Source organism: Electrona antarctica, assembly GCF_951216825.1.
Source record: "Electrona antarctica genome assembly, chromosome: 15".
In the NCBI taxonomy this organism is placed as follows: domain Eukaryota; kingdom Metazoa; phylum Chordata; class Actinopteri; order Myctophiformes; family Myctophidae; genus Electrona; species Electrona antarctica.
Window position 1 is genome coordinate 11,350,761 of NC_136796.1, and position 24,696 is coordinate 11,375,456.

Consider the following 24,696-nt stretch of genomic DNA (forward strand, 5'->3'; position numbering starts at 1 on the left):
CGTAGTAGTACTGTATGTGTCCTACTTGTGTGGACCTTTCCTTTGATGTGCATTGTGTGGGTGTGTACGCTCGCACGCACGTGTTCGCCCTGAGGACAGACGAGTCAATGCAATGATGTAATTTCCTACCATTGTAGCAACTTTCAGATCCAATAGGCAGCAAGTACACTACAGTAGTATTATGCTAGAATGGTACCTCCTCCTCCTCCTCCAAACGTGCACATTAACGTCCATTTATCCAGACAGTTTATTGAACCAGGACATGCACACGCAGGCACACAACAAATCAGACTCTATCACAGGCACCGGCGCAGCCTGTAAACTACTCTACTGCACTGTGAAAACTGTCATCATGTTGTATGTATTTTAAGATTTCACTGTCTCTGAAGTCCATGATCATCAATTTAGAACAGGGGTGGGCAGCGTTTTTCGGGGACATGATTACTTCTGTATTTAGAATAATACAAGCATATAATTTGTCAAACTCAATAATGTAATAAAATGGACTGGATCCTTTTTTTTGCTATTGTTGTTTTTGTATGTCTGTACTCAATTATTATTGTTTTTTTTTAAATATTGTTTTAATTGTTTTAATAATGACTATAACTGTGGGGGGGAGGGATGGGGTGAGGGAGAAAATGGAGAAAAAAAATGGTATGTTCAAACTGAACTTAAATTGTTGAAACCCGCTACCAATAAACATATATTTAAAAAAAATAATGTAATAAAACCTTAAGAAAATTAAATTAGCGTGAATTATAAAGTTAAGTATGAATTGTGAAAGGTATATGCATATCAAACAATGATGCCTACTATAATGGGTGCTTTTGCTTTCGCCTTGTAGCATTTAATAGTCAATATTCCATATTCCTGCTGCAACAGATTCACAGACCAACAGAAAAAAGCTCAATGGCACAGACAGGATTCAATCGGATCAGTCTGATCATTGATCAACCACCTAAACCTGAATTTCTGTAACAAACAGTGTCACACAAAAATTGCAAGAAAATACCAGATTTTGGCTATTTAAAAACGAATTCAAAGACAAAAAGAAGACACACTATTTTGTCTTTACTAGAATGTCCTTACTTGATCATACTACAGTGTCAAGGGAGGTGGACGCTTTTCAGACAGGGCATTAGTCCGACATGCGGCTAGCGTCTGCTCCCGTGCTTGCGGTTATGGTTAGGTACTGGTAAATGGTGCATTTATATAGCGCCTTTATCCAAGGCGCTTTACATAGATTGTGCATTACATTCACCCATTCACACACACATTCATACACCGATTGCGGTGGAAGCCATGCAAGGCACCAGCCAGCACATCGGGAGCAATTTGGGGTTCAGTGTCTTGCCCAAGGACACTTCGACATGTAGACAGGAGGAGCCGGGATTCGAACCGCCGACCCATGGATCATTGGACGACCTGCTCTACCTCTTGAGCCACAGTCGCCCCTCGAAACGCTGTCCCTGGCTGTCAGTGCTGTAAGGGACACGACACAATTTGCACACGGACGCGCGCGCGCACGGAAGTATACTGTACTGTGCAAGGAAACAACTACTGAAGGTGCAGCCGAGTACATTCACAAACTCATGGAGCACCAGAGGCGAAGGTTCTCATACAAGACACAACATAGATAGTACTGTAGTTCTCAGGGGTCTCATCCAGACCTCCACCATATGGCTGCCAATGATAGCAGAGACACACACATTCTTGCACAAACACAAACATTCAAAAACAGTTAGTGAGCAAGTGTAAATTACAGTACAGAGATTTCCAACTGGCCAAACTTTTATCTCCACACAACATAAACACACAGGTTCCCTCTCTCTCTCTCTCTCTCTCTCTCTCTCTCTCTCTCTCTCTCTCTCACACACAAGGTTCTGTGTGGCGTTGTTGGCGCTAAGAGGAAGAAGGCGTTTTCCTTTCAGCTCCTGAGGGACACAGCATGTTTTAGGATGTACAGTAAAAGCTCTGTGTGTGTGTGTGTGTGTGTGTGTGTGTGTGTGTGTGTGTGTGTGTGTGTTTACACACACACACACACACAGGGGTCCACATCCTGAATGCAACCAATCCAGAAGCAAATGGAATGGACCTTCATCCAGCCTTCCTGTCCACACACACACGCAAGCACGCACGCACACCTCTTCCTTCACAGCTGAAACCACATGTGGGAGGACGAATCAAATTTTAAAGAAGAACCATACACAATTACACACATGTTCAGCACACAGGACATCCAGGAGACACACACTTCCTTTAGTTTTCTCTCACACACACACACACACACACACACACACACACACACACACACACACACACACACACACACACACACACACACACACACACACACACACACACACACACACACACACACACACACACACACACACACACACACACACACACTAACCGATTCATGCTGCAGAGCAAATCATTTTCAGTAGTCTACTACTCGGTAGTGAAGATATGACGTGACAAAAAAATATTGCGAAAATCATTTGGTTTTTTTCTTGCACGACAAACAGCGAAAATATCTATAAATCTACAAGCTCACAAAGCATCACATCGTGTGAGCTTGTACTGTAGATTGGCTATTTTCACTACCTACATTTCTTTTTTGTGCCCTTTTTCGTTGCGTTGCATTGTAAGCTTGTAGATCTGGTATTTTTGAAAATGTTATCTCTTACCATTGGCACAAAAATGTTTTCAAATGGGGGTATATGGCTAGTAAATAAATACACATTCATGTGGGGATCCTTGACCTGAAAATGTTTGAGAACAACCGATACGTACGTAGCCAATCACAGAAAACAAGAAATGTTGCATTGGCTGCAACTTAAGGTTACAAAAGGTATCTGTGTAATGTATGTACAGTACATACAGTGTCATCATACCTTGGATATAACATGTCACTCTACCAGAAGAAGTCACACATTGTGGCTACCAAACTGAATAGTTTATTTTTGAAGAATAAAATGTCTTTAGAAAACACACATACACACCAGTTCGAACCCGGGCTCCCCCAGAGTTAGTGTCGAAGTGTCCTTGAGCAAGACACTGAACCCCTAATTGCTCCTGATGTGCTAGTTGGTGCCCTGCATGGTTTCCGCTGCCATCAGTGTATGAATGTGAATGGGTGAATGTAATGCACAATCTATGTAAAGCGCCTTGGATAAAGGCGCTATATAAATGCACCACACACACACACACACACACACACACACACACACACACACACACACACACACACACACACACACACACACACACACACACACACACACACACACACACACACACACACACACACACAGAGTGTCTCTCTGCAGTGATTATTATCATGCCGTACTTAGAGCAATTATGAGCAGCATACACTGTAATCTACTGACTTCTAGCTCCGTCTCTCTCTCTGTGTTGCTCTGGATAAATAAATAGAATATAGAACCAATTCCTTCTACATAGTGACAAAAGTGTGTCTGAGAAATAGTTATGCAGCATGATAATCTCATAGTGTCACTGTCAAGTGATTCTATAAATATCTGATCTCATACAGACTGGACAGCAGTTGCATGGCAAATCACATTGAAGTGAATTTAATTTGTTTTGTACAATGCCTCTATGTTGATCTCTGACTGCAGCACATCCCCAGTACAGGATGTGGATGGGATGAATATGGCTGGCTGCTTGCAGGACGTACACCAAAACTTTCATTATGCTCTGTACACTACACATACAGGTAGGAGGAAGGTTCCTGGGTGGTTACGTCAGGTAGTTTCGCAACAAAGAGGTAAACAAATAGAGGAAAAAGTCTAGTGAGTCAGACTACAACCTGCTTCTCATCAGACTCGTGCCGCGGGCTGGAAGTGAATGTGGCTGTCTCGGGGTCAACTTCACGATTAACACAAACTATATGAAAGACAACAACAACAACAACAACAACTCCCAACGCAACACTGTAGCTACGAGAATCAAAAGTTTGAGATCAAATGAAAGGTTAATCCAGCCAAGAGTTCCAACAGTCACTGACTCACTGCCTGGGTGAACCTATAACTACATTGAATACATGTGATTCTCTGGCGACGAGAGTGGTAGTAGGAGGCACTGGGACAGCGGCTAGGCTAGCTCACTCTCAATGCACTAAAAGTAAAACTATATATACACTCTCTCAGTCTCCATAATGTTGTTGTACGACGTTTCCCCACATACAATGAAAATAATTGACAAATAATGTCGCGAGGAAGCGACTATCATTGGCTAATACGTGTTTATAAGGTGAACATTTCACCGCCTTTCCCCTGATTTTGTTTTAGCTCTAAAGAATAAACGTCATAAAAACAAATCTCACTCACATTGACTGGTCTCAGCCCCGGGACGTGCCGGTGTTTGTCTTCACTTTGTCGGCAGGATAACTGGTATTCTCAATAAATAATCCGTTATTTCAGTTGTATAACTGGAGTATAAGTGTGCCTTTACTCTCTCTCTCTCTCTCTCGCTCTCCCTATTCCTGCTTCCCTTCCCCACATCCAGCATTCCAATATGGCTGCTGCTGGAAGCTAGTACACGCACGCACACACACACACACACACACACACACACACACACACACACACCCCCACACACACACACACACACGCGCGCGCGCGCACACACATGCACACACGCACGCACACACACACACACACACACACACACACACACACACACACACACACAGAGAGAGAGCCTGGCAACGAGGAGAAAAGTGACACATCATGAATAGGCCTACATGTAAAATATTTGACATTTACATGTAATTAGTTAATACATTAAAAAAGAGGATATTATTATATATAGGTAGCCTATATAACCCGATTTACTGCGACAGTAGACTTATACAGCTTCAAATCAAATAAAACAACTGCTTGAACTGACTGCATTTGCAGAACTCAATTAACTTCTCAATTAAACAATTTTACTTCTATGTTGAAACAGGATTTGCAGGGCGCTTTAATGTAGCCCTAGGCTATACATTTAGTACAGTAGTACAGTTTCACAGATGACATCTGGCGTTCAGTAAAAGCTATAGCAATGCTATGTAGTACTAGTAGTAGACTTACTGCTTTGCTGGTCATATCATGAATGATATATTCAAAGTTTCAAACTATAGTGGGGATCCAAGTCAATTAATAATAATAGGCCTAATAATTATTATTATTCCAGTAATGGAATGCAATTATATAATATATTCCATTACAGTAGCTGCAGCAGCATTTTAAGTCTCAGACAGATGTAAGATGTGTTTATGTAAATGAGGACACACTTCCTACCTTTAACCAACAGCACACTCTAGTGTAGAGAAAATGTAACTTAAAAGTAATTTTCCTTTTTTTTTTGCAAGTGTGTACATGTATATTTGTTTACAAACATTGAGACTGGTCGCAGGGTGACTGTTTCATGTAATCAATTCCCAACAGATCTCCAAAACTGTTGTTTTGTGGAGCGCTGGTTTCAATTCATTCAACCTCTCTTGTGTGTTGGCTAGTGAGGTGCACGCATAGGGGTACACGCCTAGGAGACATGTATACTTCATTGCACAACAGTATTGCACGCAGAGAACAGCTGATATACAAGCTCACATGATATCGCCACTGACTGTTGTGAGCGTAGACCGTAGAGGTCTGCGTGCGCGACACCAACGCGGGACGAAGCATAAATTATACTTGATGGGCTGCAGGTGCGCGCACAAATAGGCTCTGCTGCCGTGATCATGAGCGCACCTCAGGCTCCCGTTCTTATGACAGCGACTGGAGGTGTGAGAGAATACAATACACACTGGGAGAAAAACAGCATCTGAAACTGAAAGTTTGATGGGGCATATTTTTTACACGTGAGTGCAGCTGCTAGAACCTTTCCATTGCATCTTATGAGAGGTGGTGTTCTTATCAGTGTGACGTGACTGACGTCGTCTGATAAGGCCTTCATACATTCACACACACACACACACACACACACACACACACATATATATATATATATATATATATATATATATATACTTTCATTGAACTGTACCCTCCTCACTGGTCAACAAAAACACCTTGAAGACCCTAAACAGGAGCCCTCGTACAAGGTTTCTTGACAATGCAGCACCTCAAAGGCTCCAGACTTCCCAAAACAAACTGGTCAGGCTCCTACTTGGCCTCACCCCCCGAACCCACCTCACCCCTGCCCACTTTGCCAGGCTGGAATGTCGACGACAGAGTACAGCATCTTGCAATGGGTCTGGTCCACAAGATTCGATACACCACCAAGATACCCATGTGTACCTGTCTAAATACTTCCTTAATGTTAACGAAGTCCACACCCACAACACCAGAGGGAGTGTACCATGTGCAACCCAGATTCGGCACAAACAAGTGACTAAGGCCCAGGCCACACTACTCTGGATCTTTTGCAAAACAGATATTTTCGTCCTCCGTTTTAGAAAAAATCCCTGCCCATACGACAGAGATATCTGAGTCCACACCCAAACGCAGAAACGCATTGAACACAGGATAAAATCACTGCGTAGCAGGTTTCAATTGTAGGCTATATTATATTTGATTTTATATTTACACTTATGAGGTGCCAATCATATTTTTTAATGAAGGAATAAGTACCGCATTTTAAAAGCCACCTAAATTGTGAGTGGAAGTATATGTTTCTTTCATTGTCTGTCAGCATGTCACACTACTGTATGTGCGTAAATCTCCAGATCCCGACTCTCGACTTGTCTCTCCATATAATTTAAAAATGATAGACACTTTACTATTGCTCTGGCGACTTGGCAAGTCCTGCACAGAAATTAATAGCAGAGTCAGACAGAAGTGTCCACAACCTGCAGTTGTGAGCTTGTAGAGTGGCTATATTTTCGAGCTGTATAATAAATGGCACCGTGGCACGTTATAATGTAGGCTAATACAAGTTCACGTGCACATTGTCAGAATGTAGGCACAGTGACATGCAGTCAATGGTGCGCCCTTAATTACCTAAACATGAGAGAGATGTGCCATATAGCCTATGCGCACGCACGATGCGATTCCATTCACACCTCTCTCCTCGCATGACCATGACCATGAAATGGAGCGCAAAATACAGCACGATATAGTTTCACATGCGGCTATGCACACACCACGCATAGACTTGTTGGTGTAGGCTACTGCAAAATGGCATTTGGCCTGGGTCCTTATTGGTAGGTTAATATCCACAGTTTATCTGTAGCGGTCCGCAATTAACTCGCACTCGGCACCAATACAAATTAAACTATTTGAATAAAGGTTGTACACATCAGTGAAATTAACCTTAAAATTGAGAGAGTGTAGGCCTTTTTTTTTTTACAGTCTATGGTGTATGCCTAGCAAGCACCACAGATCATATAGGCTGCATGGCTATAAGGGCTTGTATTGGGCACTACCCTACCATCTCTCTCATATCATTTGATAAAGGCATATTAAAAACATGACTTGTGCACCCAATGAAAATATAAACTTCACGGAATATATACCACTTCGAATTATAACAATCGGTTGAAGATTATCTGAATATAGCAAGAGTCAAATCTCAACTTCTCTGGCAACAGGCCATTGCGCTGAGGACTGGCAGTATTTTACCTATACTTGTGAGGACCTCTGCTTGTTGCAACAGAGTGGGGCACCGACGATCTGCAAGCTCACAACGCGCTGCATGTGGACGCAACACTTGGAGCTTGAGGAATGATGATAAACATTTCACAGAATATATACCACTTTGAATTAAAACAATCGGTTGTGCTTCCCACTCGGCACCAATATTTGACTCTTGCTATACTCAGCTATATTCAGATAATCTTCAATCTTCAATAATCTTCAATCTTCAATCACCAGTCTGCACTGGACTAGTAGATTAGCCTAGGCTGATATATTTATTATTGGATGCAGTAGAGCTGCCTTTGCTCGCTGCAGTTGATGCAATCATGCAACATATGATACGTTTTTAAGTTAACAGTGATATATAAACATGAACAATTGAATAGATATCTGTGTAGTTCCCATGCAGGCACAAGCTGCATTTCACACGCTAATGAGCGGTGACATCATCGTTTCTCAAAAGCTCCGTTTCGCATGACTACACAGCTCCACCGATCCGATATTTTCGAAAATCTTCACTTATTTATCCGTTTAAAAAAACCTCCGTTTGAGTGGCCGAAAACGCAGTTTGCGTGTGGCTGAAAGGCCCAAACGCACAGAGAAATGTGCGTTTTGCAAAAGATCCAGAGTGGTGTGGCCGAGGCCTAAGGCCTCATTTACACTGGCAGACAAATCTAGCCTGAATCAGATCTGTGCCACATCAAGATTGAAATCCGATTGGTTTAAATGGTCACATGACTCATTTAAACAAATCAGATTCCAATCTGGATGTGGCTCAGATCTGATTCAGGCTGGATTTGGCTGCCAGTGTAAATGGGGCCTAAATAGAGTGTAGAGTGGAGGGGGGCCAAGGGGGATCGTTAGCAGCCCCTTTGTTATTCATCCACATTCAATGTCTGACTAATACAGTATGCACAAATCACCTGGAATGTAAGCGTTTATTCGAGTGTAAAAAATAACAGGTCAAGTAATACAAATGTTAAAAAAGATCGTCAATTATAGTAGCCTACAACAAATATAGAAAAAAGCTGCACAACACTACTTCAATACTAGAAGAAAGGAAAGAGTTGTCATAGCAGCAAAAAAGTAGATAGACAGATAGAGGACTCAAGGCAGTGTCGTCATATTAATTTGATGCTTTAGACGAGTATAGCGTCCTATCTAACTATAAATGCACCAAGTCTCTGTGTGTACGTCTGTAATCCACGTAAATCGAGAACCGTTCACCCCGCCGACCAAATTCGACACACGCTCATTCCCCTGCAGGGAGTGCAGTGCCCGGTGTCGAGTCGGTCGGACTCACGGTTGTTCAGAACCACCACAAAAGGCCTCTGCCCAGGCCAGACTCCATATTTGGGCATGTCTGACAAAGACTTGTGATGACGGCTATGGCCGTTTTCAGCCCAAGGAGTGTTTTTTGTGCAAAACTAATCCTTGGAATGCGTTCATGAAAACCATTTAGTTTGACATGTCACATGCTACTTAAAGCATAATGAAATTTAGAACATTGTGCCTTATATTGGTTGTTGATGGTACCCCAACTTTCAGCTGCTGTCAAAAATTCCCCTAGGGTGGTTGAATAGAAACCAATGTGGGATATGTTAAAGTAGACACCTTTACAAACATATTGGTGAAGAATATTCTTGGTAAGAAATGTAATCCCAGATTTGACATTATTTTGATAATATTCCCTGACTACTCCTCTCCTCCCCTTCCTCTGCTCTCTTCTCCTCTCCTCCCCCCTGCTCTCCTCCCCTTCCTCCTCCGCTCTCTTCTCCTCTCCTCCCCCCCTGCTCTCCTCCTCCACTCTCTTCTCCTCCTCCTCCCCCATCCTCTCTTCTCCCCTGCTCTAAGGAAGTGGTGCTGCCATATCCCTCTCCAACTCCCTTATCTGTCTGTCTGTCTGCAGTTGCAATCGTATCTCAACTCCACTGTCTCATTCTTTTCCTGCACCATTCATCTGTGTGCTTCTCGAAGTTCATTATCTCCTCCTTTCACTTGCTCCTCAATTTCTCGCTTTCTCTGCTGGGCTGTTTTCAATTACCGTTAGTATCCTCCATTCATCTTCCCCATATCCTCTGCAAAACCAAATTAATTCATTTTAATGTTTGTTTAGGGTAAATTAAGTAAGCCGTTATCTCGCTGATAAATTAAATGTATTTAATTTTTCATGGACATGAGAACATCAACATATGCCCCCACAATTCGGGGCTCCCCTCACTTCAAGTTCACAAGTGTGATTTTATAAGTGAATAATGTAAGTCTGAACCAAGACCCTATATTACACTAAGTCCAGACCACCTGAAAAATATAAACCCCAAAGAAATGATATACTAATAGCTGTCAATAAGAACCATTTAAGAGTTGAAATCAAATGTAGTGCTGTCACTTTAAGACAGAACACCATGAAATACCACCTTACTGTTTATTCAGCTCCCACACTCAATACACCAACGTCAAAACTGATAGAACACACAAAGAATAAACAACGATCAGAACACGAACAAAACGTAAAGCACACAAACATAATGAACATGAAAATAAAATGCACACATGAACAAATTATTTACCTCACTGCCTGCATGAGGAGAATGAAGGGAATGGAAATTGGAAAATGGAATGACAGGAAACCCATAAACAACCAAACTCAAACTGTCAAACTGTAACAAAACGGATCAATTAAACTCATAATCCAATAACATATACTGTAAAGCTTAAATGTTAACAAAGAACTTAAAACATTGACACAAAACAATAACACAAACCTTGGTTAATGACACGCTGCTTCCAAACAATTCTCTCTTCCGTCTACACGGATGCTTGACAAACAATGCTGTGAGCCATTGCTGGCTCAACACCAAATAAGGAGATGACACCGGAAGTGACGTAATTACAAATTAAATACCTTTTTACCAAACTCTACCAAAACATTGTTCCCTACCACAGACCCACGGACGCCAAGGATGGCTCAACACCAAATAAGGAGATGGCACCGGAAGTGACGTAATTACAAATTAAATACCTTTTACCAAACTCTACCAAAACATTGTGCCCTACCACAGACCCACGGACGCCAAGGATGGCTCAACACCAAATAAGGAGATGGCACCGGAAGTGACGTAATTACAAATTAAATACCTTTTACCAAACTCTACCAAAACATTGTGCCCTACCACAGACCCACGGACGCCAAGGATGGCTCAACACCAAATAAGGAGATGGCACCGGAAGTGACGTAATTACAAATGAAATACCTTTTACCAAACTCTACCAAAACATTGTGCCCTACCACAGACCCACGGACGCCAAGGATGGCGTCCGGGTTAAAACTGATGAGAAAGAGACGAGTCAAACGACCCGTGACGGTGGACACCTCGAAGGCCAACGCAACGTTGGAGGCAGTGAAGCTTAGCATCAAGCAGCTGAGATGGAAAGTGTTTCCTCAAGTGTTTCCTCATGGACAGCGTAAAGTGTGTGATATCTACTGGCATGGAGTGTCCTTCCATGACAACGAGAACATCGTTTCCGGGCAGGTCAACAAGTTCCCAGGTATGAACGAAATGCTGAGGAAGATCACACTGAGCCGGGCCGTGAGGACCATGCAGGAACTGTTCCCAGAGGAGTACAACTTCTACCCTCGCTCCTGGATCCACCCGGAGGAATACGAGCAGTTCTCGGCACACATCCGCATGGTGAAGGAGGTTGACCCGACGCTGAAGCCCACCTTCATCGTGAAGCCGGACGGCGGCTCCCAGGGCGACGGCATCTTCCTCATCCGTGACCCCAGTGACCTGAGGATCATGACGGGGGGGTACCAGGCCAAACAAGCAGTGGTCCAGGAGTACATCCACAGGCCGCTGCTCATCGACAAGCTCAAGTTTGACATTCGCCTCTACGTGCTGATCAAGTCCCTGGAGCCACTGGAGATCTACATTGCCAAGGAAGGACTGACACGCTTCTGCACCGAGCTTTACCAGGAGCCCAGCCAGAAGAATCTAAGCCATGTCTTCATGCACCTGACTAACTACTCTCTCAATGCCCGTAGTGATAACTTTGTCCACTCAGACAGCCTGAACACAGGCAGCAAGCGCACCCTCTCCAGTGTGCTCCACCGGCTGGCCTCTAAAGGGGTGGACATCAAGAAGGTGTGGTCGGACATCAGCTCGCTGGTCATTAAGACGATCATTGCCGTGGAGCCTGAACTTAAAGTGCACTACCAAGCGAATATACCCCCTGGAAAACCAGGACCATCTTGTTTCCAGATTTTAGGATTTGACATCCTCCTCATGGAGAACCTGAAGCCAGTATTACTAGAGGTGAATGCCAACCCCAGCATGAAGATAGAACATACACAGCAGGTGGCCCCCGGGGTGTTTGAGCACATCCCCAGTCCACTGGACGAGGAGATCAAAGTGGGTGTTATTAGAGAAACGCTGCGCCTCATGAGGAGACTACCAGGATCCCAGCCAGGATGCAGCTGTGAGCAGGGGGAGGAGAACAGGGGCGACGCAAGCTCCCCAGAGATGACAGGATTCCAGCCAAGAGTCGGCTGTGAGCAGTGGGAGGACAGGGGCGACTCGAGCTCCCCAGAAATGACAGGATCCCAGCCAAGAGTCAGCTGTGAGCAGTGGGAGGAGAACAGGGGCGACTCGAGCTCCCCAGAGATGACAGGATCCCAGCCAAGAGACTGTGAGCAGTGGGAGGAGAACATGGGCGACGCGCGCTTCCCAGAGATGATGCAGGAGGAGTTTGGGACGCTGCCCTCCCTGTGCCTGAAACAGGTCTACCCCAAATACACCGAGCAGTTCAACTACCTGCGGCTGGTGGAGCGCATTGCCGCCATCTTCCTGCGCTTCCTCGGTGTCAAAGGCAACACGTCTCTGGGTCCCACCGCCTTCCGTACCTTCATCAAGAACTGTAAGCTAAGCAGCAGCCATTTCTCCATGGCATGTGTGGATATCTTATACATAGATATCACACGCCGCTGTTCCAGCTCCCTGCATGACTCTAGAGAAGCAGGCATGGGACTCCCGGCGTTCGTGCAAGCCTTTTTCCACCTGGCGGGCCGCAGGTTCAAATCCCAGGCGCTGAGGGATCAGGTCAGCTCTCTGCTGGAGGTGTGCGAGGCCAAGCTCGCGTCCACGCTGGCCTTCGGAAGCCTGGGCTTTGAGGGCAGGCGCTCTCCGAGCTGCAGCAGCGGCCGGTCGCGACGCAACAGGACTCGGACGTCGGATCTGACCAACGCCTAGCCTACTCCCTGGCCTCCCAGCGCCGAGTGGCCAGCCAGGACTACCGTCTACTCCCTGGCCTCCCAGCGCCGAGTGGCCAGCCAGGACTACCGTCTACTCCCTGGCCTCCCAGCGCCGAGTGGCCAGCCAGGACTACCGTCTACTCCCTGGCCTCCCAGCGCCGAGTGGCCAGCCAGGACTACCGGCTGCACCAGAGACTCAGGCCTGCGGCGCTCAGGTCTAACGTGGAGAACTGACTAGTAGAGAGAGAGGGTGGGCCTGACCTCTGCCGGCAATCTGACCCAAAGAAGGAATTTTGTGTTAAGGAAAATAAAGGTGCTGACCTAGTATAGAGCCCTGGGGGACCCCGGTCAACAAAGTGGGAATCATGTGGGAAATAATGTATTATTTCTTCTCTCCTGGTGTGACCCAGTGGGAGAAATGTACTGTATGTGGCTGGAAAGTATTTTCTTTGTCGGTACAGTATCCGTTTCTGGTTCATTTCTTTTTTTTAATGCATGTTTTCATATTCATTTCATTATGTGAAGCACGTTATGCTGGATTTTCTGTATGAAAGTGTAATATTTAATAATAATTATTATTATTATAATAATTAATTATATTTATTATTATTATTATTCTTTTCAAAATGTTTTTATTGAAGATTTATCACTGACAAATCTCAGGGCAAGCGAACCCAATTTGATAAGTGAGCCAATTCCCCGTTCCCCAGCCCCTCTGCGAGTACTCCATCTCTAATAACCCTCCCAATAAGTCATTGGGAGGGTGAAGATAGCCTTGGGTCTCCTCTGATACCCAGGCCGTCACGCCACCATCTTCTTTTCACCTGACATTGAATGGTCTCAATAGGTGGGCGTCACGCATGTGGAGTTACCCGCTATCCCCCCAATTTGTGTCCTCACATTTGTCTTCAACGCTTGTGTTTACACACGTTTGTCTTCAATGTTTGTGTTTACACAAACCCTCAAAACCGCGGACATAGGAGGGGCTAGCGCCCATCAAAAATCTGACAGATCTGTCTTCATCACATGACCATAGAGATACTCAGATAGTATACTGATTTGTGTGAGTTTTGGACAAAATCTGTTGGAGTAAAAATTGGCTTTATGGTGGCACTAATACACGCTGATGAAAACCTTGGAGCAGAGGACATGCCTTGGCCTCCAGGGAGTGTGTGTGCAAAGTTTCAATGCCAAGCGGTCCAACAGTGCCTGAGATTAGCTGCTCCCAGACCAGGACGCACACACATAGAAAAACACGGACACACAGACGGATGGACAGGGGGGAAAACATATGGTCTTTGGATGTATGGCTTTTGGCCGCCCGGCCTAGCGTAGACAATAATCAATTAATAATAACTTTATTTGACTATTTAACAGTTTCCAAACATCAATGAAAGGTAATACACTTAACAACACAAAAAGCAGTTAAATAATAAAAACAATATCAAGGAAGGATAAATAATTAACTAAATGAATTGGCAACTGTTTTTTTATCAAGGAATAAGTATACAATACAGTTTTAAGTTTTAACTAACTTGTTTTGTTTTATAGAAGCTTACGGACAAATACAGAAACATATTCTCTATTATGTAAGAGGTGCATGGTGAAGAAAAATAACCCTAAATAAGATTGATGTATCCCTGTTATTCACTAAGCGTATTGAAAATAAGCATAATTTATGTGCTTCTATAAATTCAGTTGAGAAAGAAATAAAACAAGTGGTCTGCACTGAGCACTTTGAAGTACCGCCTCATCTCTTCAAAAGCCTCTTTCATTAATACACTTTGGCACAATTCACATTATGTACCAAATATGTCGTGACCCTGGGAGCCAAGCCAAATCAATAATACCTTGTAATAATTATGGACTATTTGATCACAACAACAATATCAGTGTTGAAATGGAGAATCAACTAGTTTTGCTTTTGATTATTTAAAAGATTGTGGAGATATAGGAAGTCTCTATGGGACTCTCATGGCATGCTTCCTTTTATACACTTAGGGAAAGTCATAAACAATGGCATTACGAGTGGGCTACAATAAGCACTTAAAGAGTAACTGTTGCAAGTGTTTATACAGGCACAGATAGGATAGCGTCTAGCTTATTACATTTGTTGACTCAAGAACATTCTCTCTGTTTCTGTCTCGCTTACGTCGTGCTGCTTAATTTATGCTCCATCGCACGATGGTGTTGCACGACACAGATTCACTAGCTCACAACACATTGTGTAGGGCGTATAAATCGGCTTACCTTTCGTTCTTCGCCCTGTCTGAAGGATGACATCATGGCCTCAGAATCTCTCCACATTGGTCTTATGGCCAGAGTGAGATCTATTTTCATATTATTGTATATCTCTTGTGGATTAAATCGTGTTTCAGCATAGCAGAGTGTTACAAATATCTCTGTCGTTCTTCAGACAGGGTCTGCCTTTAGTATTTAGACTATACATACTTCAGGAAGACGTGGTCATTCAGTTTTCAGTTGCTTCACATACAGTAGAATAGTTCATCTGTCAGACCCAGTGCAGTGTAGTCTGATAGCCATTGCAGTTTATCCACAGGAACACGCTCAGTCTCTCAAAAGACTAGGACTGATATGAAGGAGAAATAGTGTCTGTATCCCAGATTCCCCTTGTCTCTTTCCATCTGTCCTGCTTTCCCTGTAACTGAGAGGGGACAGGAGGGCCGTGTGTGTGTGTGTGTGTGTGTGTGTGTGTGTGTGTGTGTGTGTGTGTGTGTGTGTGTGTGTGTGTGTGTGTGTGTGTGTGTGTGTGTGTGTGTGTGTGTGTGTGTGTGTGTGTGTGTGTGTGTGTGTGTGTGTGTGTGTGTGTGTGTGTGTGTGTGTGTGTGTGTGTGTGTGTGTGTGTAAGCTGTCAAAGTCAACCGTTACACATTGGTCACAGAGCGGGATGAGTTGGTCAGCGCGAACGCCGCCACACTGTGCACTATCGCCAGCGCCGTGCCTGAATACTTGTTCACAGAGTTTCTGTCCACTTCCGCTCCGCTCGTCCTCCCGCCTTCCCACTCTCCATCCGTCTCCCTCGCCCCTCCTCCTCGCCGCCTCCTCCGCCACACTCGCTTGAAGCTGTCCGTCACGAAGCAGTAGACCACGGGATCCAGGCAGCTGTTCAGGCTGCTGAGGGTCACCGTGATGTGATAGGCCAGCACGGGCCCCGCCCCCGGCCTCAGCCCCCCCTCCCCCGTGATCTCCACCCGGAAGTAGACCAGCAGCTGGCGGACGTGGAACGGCGTGAAGCAGACGGTGAAGACCAACAGCACGGTGGCCAGCAGCCGGACCGCCCGCATCTTCCTGGCGCGGGTCTGCTGCGGCATCAGCCGCTGGTTGGCCGAGAGGAAGCAGGCCACGCGCAGCGTGAAGCCCACCACGGCCAGCAGCGGCAGCAGGAACTCCAGGATGGTGAGGGAGAGGAGGGCCGGGATGAGAACGCACGAGGAGCTGAGGTCCAAGGCTGTGGTCTGCAGGAGCATATGCAGGAAGAGGTGAGGTGAGAGGCGGAAGGTGGAAGAAAAACACAAACCAGATCAGACCAATCGTCCCAAACCCTGTTCCTATTAACTTTGGGTTCATCTACTGTGTGTGTGTGTGTGTGTGTGTGTGTGTGTGTGTGTGTGTGTGTGTGTGTGTGTGTGTGTGTGTGTGTGTGTGTGTGTGTGTGTGTGTGTGTGTGTGTGTGTGTGTGTGTGTGTGTGTGTGTGTGTGTGTGTGTGTGTGTGTGTGTGTGTGTGTGTGTGTGTGTGTGTGTGTGTGTGTGTGTGTGTGTGTGGGGCTGCGTGTCCTGCATGGGCGTGTGTGTTTGTTTACCTGGAAGGAGTAGGTAACCACCACTGCAAAGAGCCATACGGTGGCGCTGACACACTTGGCTGCCCCAGTAGTTCTCCATCGATGAAGAGTACTGGATGCATGGACAACAGCCAGGTATCGATCTACACAAATACTGGAAGGAGAGGATAAAGATTTAACAAACAAAGGCAATGGTTGAATATTAGGCAATGAACTTGGTGACAGTCACTGATTTAAATGTGTGCAAACCCTGCCGCCGTGGCCACAACAACTCTTGTTCTATGTCTTTGTTCTTGAGATAATGGTTGATTATGTAATTGAGCTTGACCTTTTTGTCAGGTGAAACCTGACATATTTTGACCCTAACATATTTTAAATACGGTAACTATTTCAAATGTTGCTCTGCTGATATCGAGCACAGGCCACAGCTGTTGGGTGGGTTCTGCTAGGTCTTCTGTACTGGGGGGCATCGGCACACATTGCAGCAGATGGGACAGTCTGCACTGATCCACAGTTGCAACTTGCAAGTGTCTTATCTTATTGTGCATCAGCGGTTTTCACCTCCCCTGGCCTGCTCCACACGCAGACTATTTAGAGATTTCCAGGTTGCTCATCCAAGGTCATGACCACAAGCAAGGCATTCAGTGGGTATAATTCCTCTGTCCAGCCATTCAAGCGCTCAGCTGTCATATAATTTTCCCATTCATATTTCCAGAGGTTGCTCTTGCTTCTTCTTGTCTGCTCATCTGGAGAGGCAGGGCTGTCTGCACAAAGCTGGTTCTAGATATCAACCTGCGTGGAGAAGCTGCATGGCCATGCAAGAGGTAACTAATATCAAATTCTTTATATAGATTGTGCATTACATTCACCCATTCATACACCGATGGAGGAGGAAACCATGCAAGGCACCAACCTGCACATCAGGAGAAATTATAGGAGCAATTGAGGCACTGGCAACCTTGCGGTTCCCATCCGGCCACTCTACCCCTGAGCCCCGTACTATGAGGTGACAGCCTGGCAGACTTTGGTACATTCACTGCTGTTTACCTGTTACAATTACACACGATTCATATCATCGAGTTGAAGAAATCTCTGTATGGCTCAGCTTAAAAAAGGAAAAGGTTAGGAGAACTGGTATAAAAACATGCCTGTGCTGTTGTAATAATAACAATAATATGCACATGTCAACAGGGGATATGGAGAGATGAAGGGAGAAGGCCACTGACCTACCCACCTGGTCAGAAAGAGGATACTGCAGTACATGTTGACAAAGTAGCTGAACGCGTGCACGTAGGAGCAGGCCAGACAGTTCCCTCCACTGTAGTACAGAGCGATACGGGCTGGGAGTGATAGCGCCACCAAGAGGTCAGCTATGGCCAGGTTTATGGTATAAACCACAGTGGCTGAAAGGTGGGTTGAGGGCCCGCAGAACACGTAGAGAGCAATGCTGTTCAGCACGACCCCAACTACCAGCATCACGCAGTTACACACCTGGCAGAGGGAGTGAACGGAATGTCAGTTAATGATGAAGTAATCTGTCGAGCTGAGTCTCACATGCACAATTTGTAAACAGCCTGTACATCGGAAGTGCTGAAAAAACGCGTGGCAAATATTCACAAAAATCGGTACACATTACGTCAGAACCATGTCATCAAGACGGACTTGTCCGATTATTCGTACAGCACCCTCCTATACACAGGTTTAATGTTTGACTTTAGTTCAATGTTTGTTTTTAGTTCATATTGTCTCTTTATTGTTAATGTCGTTTAATGTTTGTGTTTGCACCGTTTGTTTTACATCACCATTACATCACCTAATTAACATGAGTTAGACTTTAATATATTAGCGCCACTCACTTCACACAGGTGTGATTTTTCTAGTTGGTAGTGCTGTGTAACTTGGTGCCAAACCAAGGGGAACAAGTAGCCTAAATGTATTGGATTGTTTTAGTGAAGCCTCTATATGTTTAGGGAAGAGCAAACTGTATGTTTGGATTCCAGTGCCAGACCATAAAAACCTAGTTACCCCCCAGACAGTATCCTTCCTCCTGAGTGTTGATTTGAACGTACAATTAAAAGGAGCACTTCCCATTTTCAAACTTATCTCCATGTAATTGGTCCTCACTAATGCTCATATTGATGCTCACTCTGCGTCGCATTGATGGACTATGCAATTCAGAAACCCATGCCATCATCAATGGCGATTCCAAGATAGAAATTAGTCTTTCTCGTCTCGGAAAGTTAGCATGCTGAAGTAGAAGTCATTGTTCTTTGAAATAAACCAAACCTGCCTAACTATGATGTAATTGGTAGGCAGGTTACTGAATGGTCCTCTGCCTGAGACACAGGCAGTGAGCAATATTAAAGTAGAGAGAAATGGTGCCATCTTAAAATCTGTGTGGCCTAGCCCCCTGCTCCTCACTGGCTTGCCCAGTTGCACACAGACATTATACAGGGCCTCTCAAAGCCCTCTTTCAATTTAACAAATATAACGATGTTTGTTGCGTTATACAATCATTAGTTGCCTATCAACCACCTGTCAGTGGGGAGTGTTGGCTGGGAGGAGGAGTAGGACTAAGGCCCTAAGGGGGGGGGGGGGGGGGGGGGGGATTTGGGGTCCTAAGGATGAATACAAAATTAATATTAATATTAAAACCAAAATGTTGAATTGTGGGTTTGAGCTCACATGCCCTTAATCAAAAGGGGGGTAACTACCTGTCAGTGGGGAGCGTTGGCTGGGAGGAGGAGTAGGACTAAGGCCATATACGTCCTCTCTACCTGTGAGTGGGGAGTGTTGGCTGATGAATGATTATCAACATCCTAATACAGCCTAATACTGGGGGGTCAAATTATGACAGGCAAGTCCTGCTGTCAAAATATGACCCCCCTGTCAAAAAACACTTTGTTTGAAATAGACACTCATGCTTTCTATTGTTTCTAAGGTGTGATTTGGGGTAATGCCCCTATGTATACATGTATGTATACATGTATGTAATCTGACACCACTGCCATATCAAGCACAAGTAGTCATTACGTCATACGCTGGCACGGCGCATACGCATCAAACGGCGACATGGACGAAAACTATTACTTGCACGCTCTGCTTGCGCAAGTAATGACATGCGCTAATGAGCCGTGACGTCATCGTTTCTCAAAATCTCCATTTCGCATGACTACACAGATCCACTGATCCGGATATTTTGTAAAATCTTCACTTATTTATCCGTTTCCAAAAACCTTTGAGTGGCCGAAAACGCCATTTGCGTGTGGTTTGAAGGCCCAAATGCACAAAAAATTGCCTTTTGAAAAAGGTGGCCCATGCAGGCCTAAGTAGCCTACACCTCAAAATACATAGGCCTACATCTATTAAATCACATTACCCACAATGTACATAATTTGGTGTTCATATATTCGAATGGGTAAGCTAGTAACATGCAATAGTGAGACTGAGAACTTTATATGAAGATTGGTTGAAAAGTAGAAATGCACTCTGTCGAGGTGCAAAGCGTGCAAGTATTGCTACTAACTAATGTCAATTACAACTGCTGTTCTAAATGCTTTAGACCCGTTATTGACCTTATACCTACCTTGAAGCGTACTTACGTCACCATCAACAGCCAATAAGGGACCACCATTCTTACCGACATACATACATATTACATACATGTAACATGTATATACATACGTTACCTTTACCTTTACTTTTACCCATCCAACATTGAAACATATCTTACTTACGTCACCATCAACAGCCATTTATAACCATGTATACCATACATAGTACTACATGCCACTTTCGGTCCTGCCGACCACAGTACTTGCGCACTCTGCTTGCGCAAGTAATGAGTGAAGGGGTCCTTTAAGTAGCCTGCCCTAGATCAACCTGGAATCCCTATTTTGGGCATGTAAGTAAGTATAAACAAATAAATAGCATTTAATTAATTAATTAATTAATTAATTCATTTCTAAATGTTTTGCTAAAAAAGCGGATACACAGTACAAGCTCACAACACATCTCATCATGACACATTATTCAACTTTTTTGAAGATTTTGTAAAAATATAACATGGCTTAAAGTGGTTAAACCTTCTACAACTGATGCATTCTACATTCCACAGTTCCACAGCCTTTAACAAAATGTAGAGAGGAACAACAATGACATTGAACCCATGCCTTTCCAACTGGAATGCATCTCCATCTCACCATGAGGGTCACCCAGACAGCATAGAAGTCTTTGTAGAGCTCTGTGTCTAGGTGAGCTACCTTGCGCAGATACGGGCCTCCCCATACACTGCAGTTAGTAGGTTCTGGTGTCTGCTCAGGGATAGAAGTGGAGCTAAGGTTTGTCAGAAGATTCTCCATCGGTTAAGTAGGATGACCAATGGTTCCTGAATGGGAGGGAGGGGAGAGAGAGGAGGGGAGGCCAGTTATTGATCCAGTCCACAGTCCTACACAGCTATTCCTCAACTGTTCCAGCTAGGTCTCTCAGCTACCCTATTCATGCTGAGAACCTTAGACACTCCATAATCAATATGCCCCCCCCCCCCCCCCCCTACACGCACACACACGCACGCACGCACACGCACGCACGCACGCACGCACGCACGCACGCACGCACGCACGCACGCACGCACGCACACACTCACTACCTATTGTATAACTCTGTATGGAAAGCACATTGAAGCTCTGTGCATATACTAAATGCAGATGTTTGACTGCATTTGACTTAAATATTTGGCATTGAATCATGCTGAATAACAGCTCCTGTCGGATAAAGGTGAGGTAATGTTTAGAAATCTCTCAAATCTAAAGTGATGGAGTAGGTCCAAAATACACACTTATTCTCTCCCTCTCTGACAAATATCACACTTGTGCACAACTGCGCACACACACACACACACACACACACACACACACACACACACACACACACACACACACACACACACACACACACACACACACACACACACACACACACACACACACACACACACGGTTCCTCCTTGTGAGTAATGACCCACAAGGATGAAAAATGCTCAACATCAGCACAAGTTAATCCAGAGAGGGAGACTTACAAAGTCTCTCTCCGTTTCTTATAAACACTGTGTACGCGTGCATTGGACGTGAGTAAGTACACGCTCAAAAAGGATGTGACATTTTTAGCAAACCCACACATGACTGAATAAGGGGCAACACACTTATTCTACATGGTAGTGTGTGACATGTCAATGTGTGTCTGTATTCAACACACCCTTCACAGTTGACATAAGACAATCTACATTTGAATGTGATAAACATAGCACAGGCTGTTAATTGTGTAGGTAGAATCTAAAACACACGTTTCTTTAAATATGTTCCATGATGGTAGGTTGGGGGGAAGAAAAAATAATCAAAGAATTTGAAAGAAGTTGAGAAAGAATGTGTTAGAACAGGGTTTCTACTCAACACCTGAAAGTGACCATTTAGCTTAATGTCTTTCAGTTACTCCAGTCTTGTTATTAGAGTTAAGATGTTAGAAAGAACAAATATGCTCACAGTACGCCTGAAGACCAGCCACTCAATGGAGCAACAATAGAAATGACTTGTTCAGATTTAGGGGAAATCATATTATCTAGAAATCAACGTGTCATAAAATGCCAATGTCTACATGAAGACAAGGTGGAATAGGCTATTGGCTAGATTGACACAATCTATTCCCTACTAGCCCTACTACTATACAACTATATTATTTCACCAAAATCAAAGCAGCAAACCTCGAAGTGATTATTCTGTTAAGTTTACAGCTGCATGGTTATGGGAAACCTTTATACCAGACGGATGAGTTCCTATCTGTTAACAGGTCATGTTAACATCATCACACACAGACAGCTTGAAGGAACATTGCCAGGGTTCTAGATTCACATCAACATATTCTTAGCACTAAGATAAGACAATATAAAATCCCAGTTATACCATTAAAATGGATGATCCATGACACAGACCAGTGAGATTTACTTTACTGTATGTCATGTTACAGTATATGTATTCCCCCCCCCCCCCCCCCCCCCATTCGTCATCACGGCATATTAGTTGTACATTCACAGTATGATGAAGAGATGGATCTATAAGGGTGACAGTTCAGATCTTTGGAATGGCTAGGAACGTTTGGTATGGAAATTGATAAATCTCTTAATTTGTCAAGTGAACATGTCAGTAGTCAATTGACACCTCCTAATCAATGTAATTGCACACAAATTCACAATTCTCAGAAATTATAGAAAAAGATGATGTAGTCTGCGCACTACATAACATAAAACACATCTAAATTAATAAATAAACAATATTCCATTAATATTTTCACCACAGTCTAAGCAGCTTAAAGTCTGTTTTCTTTCTTTTTTTGTTTTCTGAAACCTACCTGGTGAAGAAAATGAGGCAGATGTTCTTAGTAGAACTTGAAATGTTATGTGTCTTCTTCTTCTTCTGTATCCCTTTTGTTTCACTCCCTGCCCCTCTCTCTTTTCCCCTCTGTCCGTAGTGCAGTGGTTGTTCAAATGATTGGAGAGGAGTGCGTTGCCCATGTACTCACACTAACGGAACTGTTATCTTTCTGGAAGGACAGAAGAGCAGGGGTTTTTTACTTTACCCCTGCTACAGTCACTGCTTCAATTCTCTTTCTCTCATATCACACCCAGCCCCTCAGTGACACTATGAATTTTAGTGAATTTTAGATTCTATAAAGCATAATAGAAAAGTTATAAAACAACTATGATTTTCTTGCTTATTTTCTTAGTTTTTTGGTCACTTTTTCATTATCTTGTCTCCCCGCTCCCCTCTTCTCCCCCTATCCTCTCAGGACCCAAGAACCCTTCAGAATCATCCTCTCTCACCTCCCTCCCTATAACCCCCACCTGCCCTCTTTTACCTCCCTTTCCTCTCATCTGCCTCCCAATAACCCTTCAGCGGCCACTCTCCCTCCCTCCGACCCCCTCCTGCCCTTCATTATTTACCACTCTCTTCTTCTCTTTATGTCAACACTGTCAATCTAGATTCTCCCTGGTTCTGTTAAGTCTCTCCGTTTCTCGTTCTCTCCATTATTTTTCTTTCAGACTCCCCTCTCCCGCCGTTTCTGTCTGCTCTCTCTTTCTGAGGCTTGGAGGATGACTTGATTTATACTCTGTGCAGACTGTCCAAGGGCCTCGTGTATAAAAGATTGATACATGAAGGCAGGAAGGAGATGAAACGAAGAAAAGCAGACAACCAGAAAATTTAAAGAAGCCTGGTGAGGAATAATATAGGAAGGAAAGGAAGGACAGAAGAATAAGGGAGTGGGCATAAAGCAGGGGTGCCCGAAGGGTAGATTGTGATCTACCAGTAGATCACAAAGGCTGTGCAGGTAGACCACATGACATGCCCTTAAAATAATTGTAATTCAAATATAAAAACCCATCTTTTAGGCATCTGCCACTTAAGGTGACTTGATTAATTGACATCAAGAAGGGCCTGTCAGATCCCTTCAAGGCTTCTAAATGTTTTTTGTTTGTTTTTTGGGGTGGGTAGATCATGTTGAGCTGGTCATTTTAAAAGTAGCTCTCAAGTCAAAAAGGTGTGGGCACATCTGGCATAAAGTAATGAATAGAAAGGTTCAGGCACAGAGTGTAATGTAAAGGTTTGCTCAGAGCAAAAATGAAACTCTGAAAGAATAGGTGGGTTTTCAATAAAAGTCTATTTAAAGTTTGTCTCTGGGGTGGTCCCATTATATGGGTCTGAGGAAAGATATCCCACAGCACTTCTGTTTGTATCCATATGTAAATACTGTCTCATTAGGTGAGAGAGAGAGAGACAAAGAGGGAATCACAACGAGACATGAATAGTTCTCCAGCTTTACATAAACATTTTTTTTGTAGTAGAAAGAAACAGAGAGCGAAAGAGATATGGGGCAGAGAGGCCTGCACATGTATACTGTAGTAAAACATGGAGATAGAAAACAAGAAAGACAGATGTAGGCAGACAC

The 24,696-nt window shown here is 44.1% G+C and overlaps 3 protein-coding genes across 3 annotated transcripts in view; 1 reads left to right on the plus strand and 2 right to left on the minus strand.

The window, feature by feature from the left end:
• LOC306937918 (focal adhesion kinase 1-like) overlaps positions 1-4,536 on the minus strand; it is a gene marked incomplete at its 5' end in the record, with an annotated part of 91,466 nt that extends 86,930 nt beyond the window's left edge. The window contains 2 exons of the mRNA XM_079521945.1: positions 1,644-1,683; positions 4,480-4,536. Of these exons, the coding sequence (XP_079378071.1) occupies positions 1,644-1,683; positions 4,480-4,536 (97 nt within the window). The remainder of the gene's footprint in view (positions 1-1,643; positions 1,684-4,479) is intronic.
• Positions 4,537-10,960: 6,424 nt separating this feature from the next.
• Positions 10,961-12,898, plus strand: LOC306937919 (tubulin polyglutamylase TTLL11-like; the record flags this gene model as incomplete). Its single annotated transcript, XM_079521946.1, has 2 exons — positions 10,961-12,193; positions 12,407-12,898. The coding sequence occupies 2 exons, from the start codon at positions 10,961-10,963 to the stop codon at positions 12,896-12,898; spliced, it is 1,725 nt and encodes a 574-aa protein (XP_079378072.1).
• Positions 12,899-15,785: 2,887 nt separating this feature from the next.
• Positions 15,786-21,062, minus strand: LOC306937920 (G-protein coupled receptor 20-like; the record flags this gene model as incomplete). The annotated part of the gene is made up of 4 exons (XM_079521947.1): positions 15,786-16,376; positions 16,723-16,855; positions 17,936-18,192; positions 20,904-21,062. 4 exons carry the CDS (start codon positions 21,060-21,062, stop codon positions 15,786-15,788), a joined length of 1,140 nt encoding a protein of 379 aa, XP_079378073.1.
• Between the last annotated feature and the right edge of the window lie 3,634 nt (positions 21,063-24,696).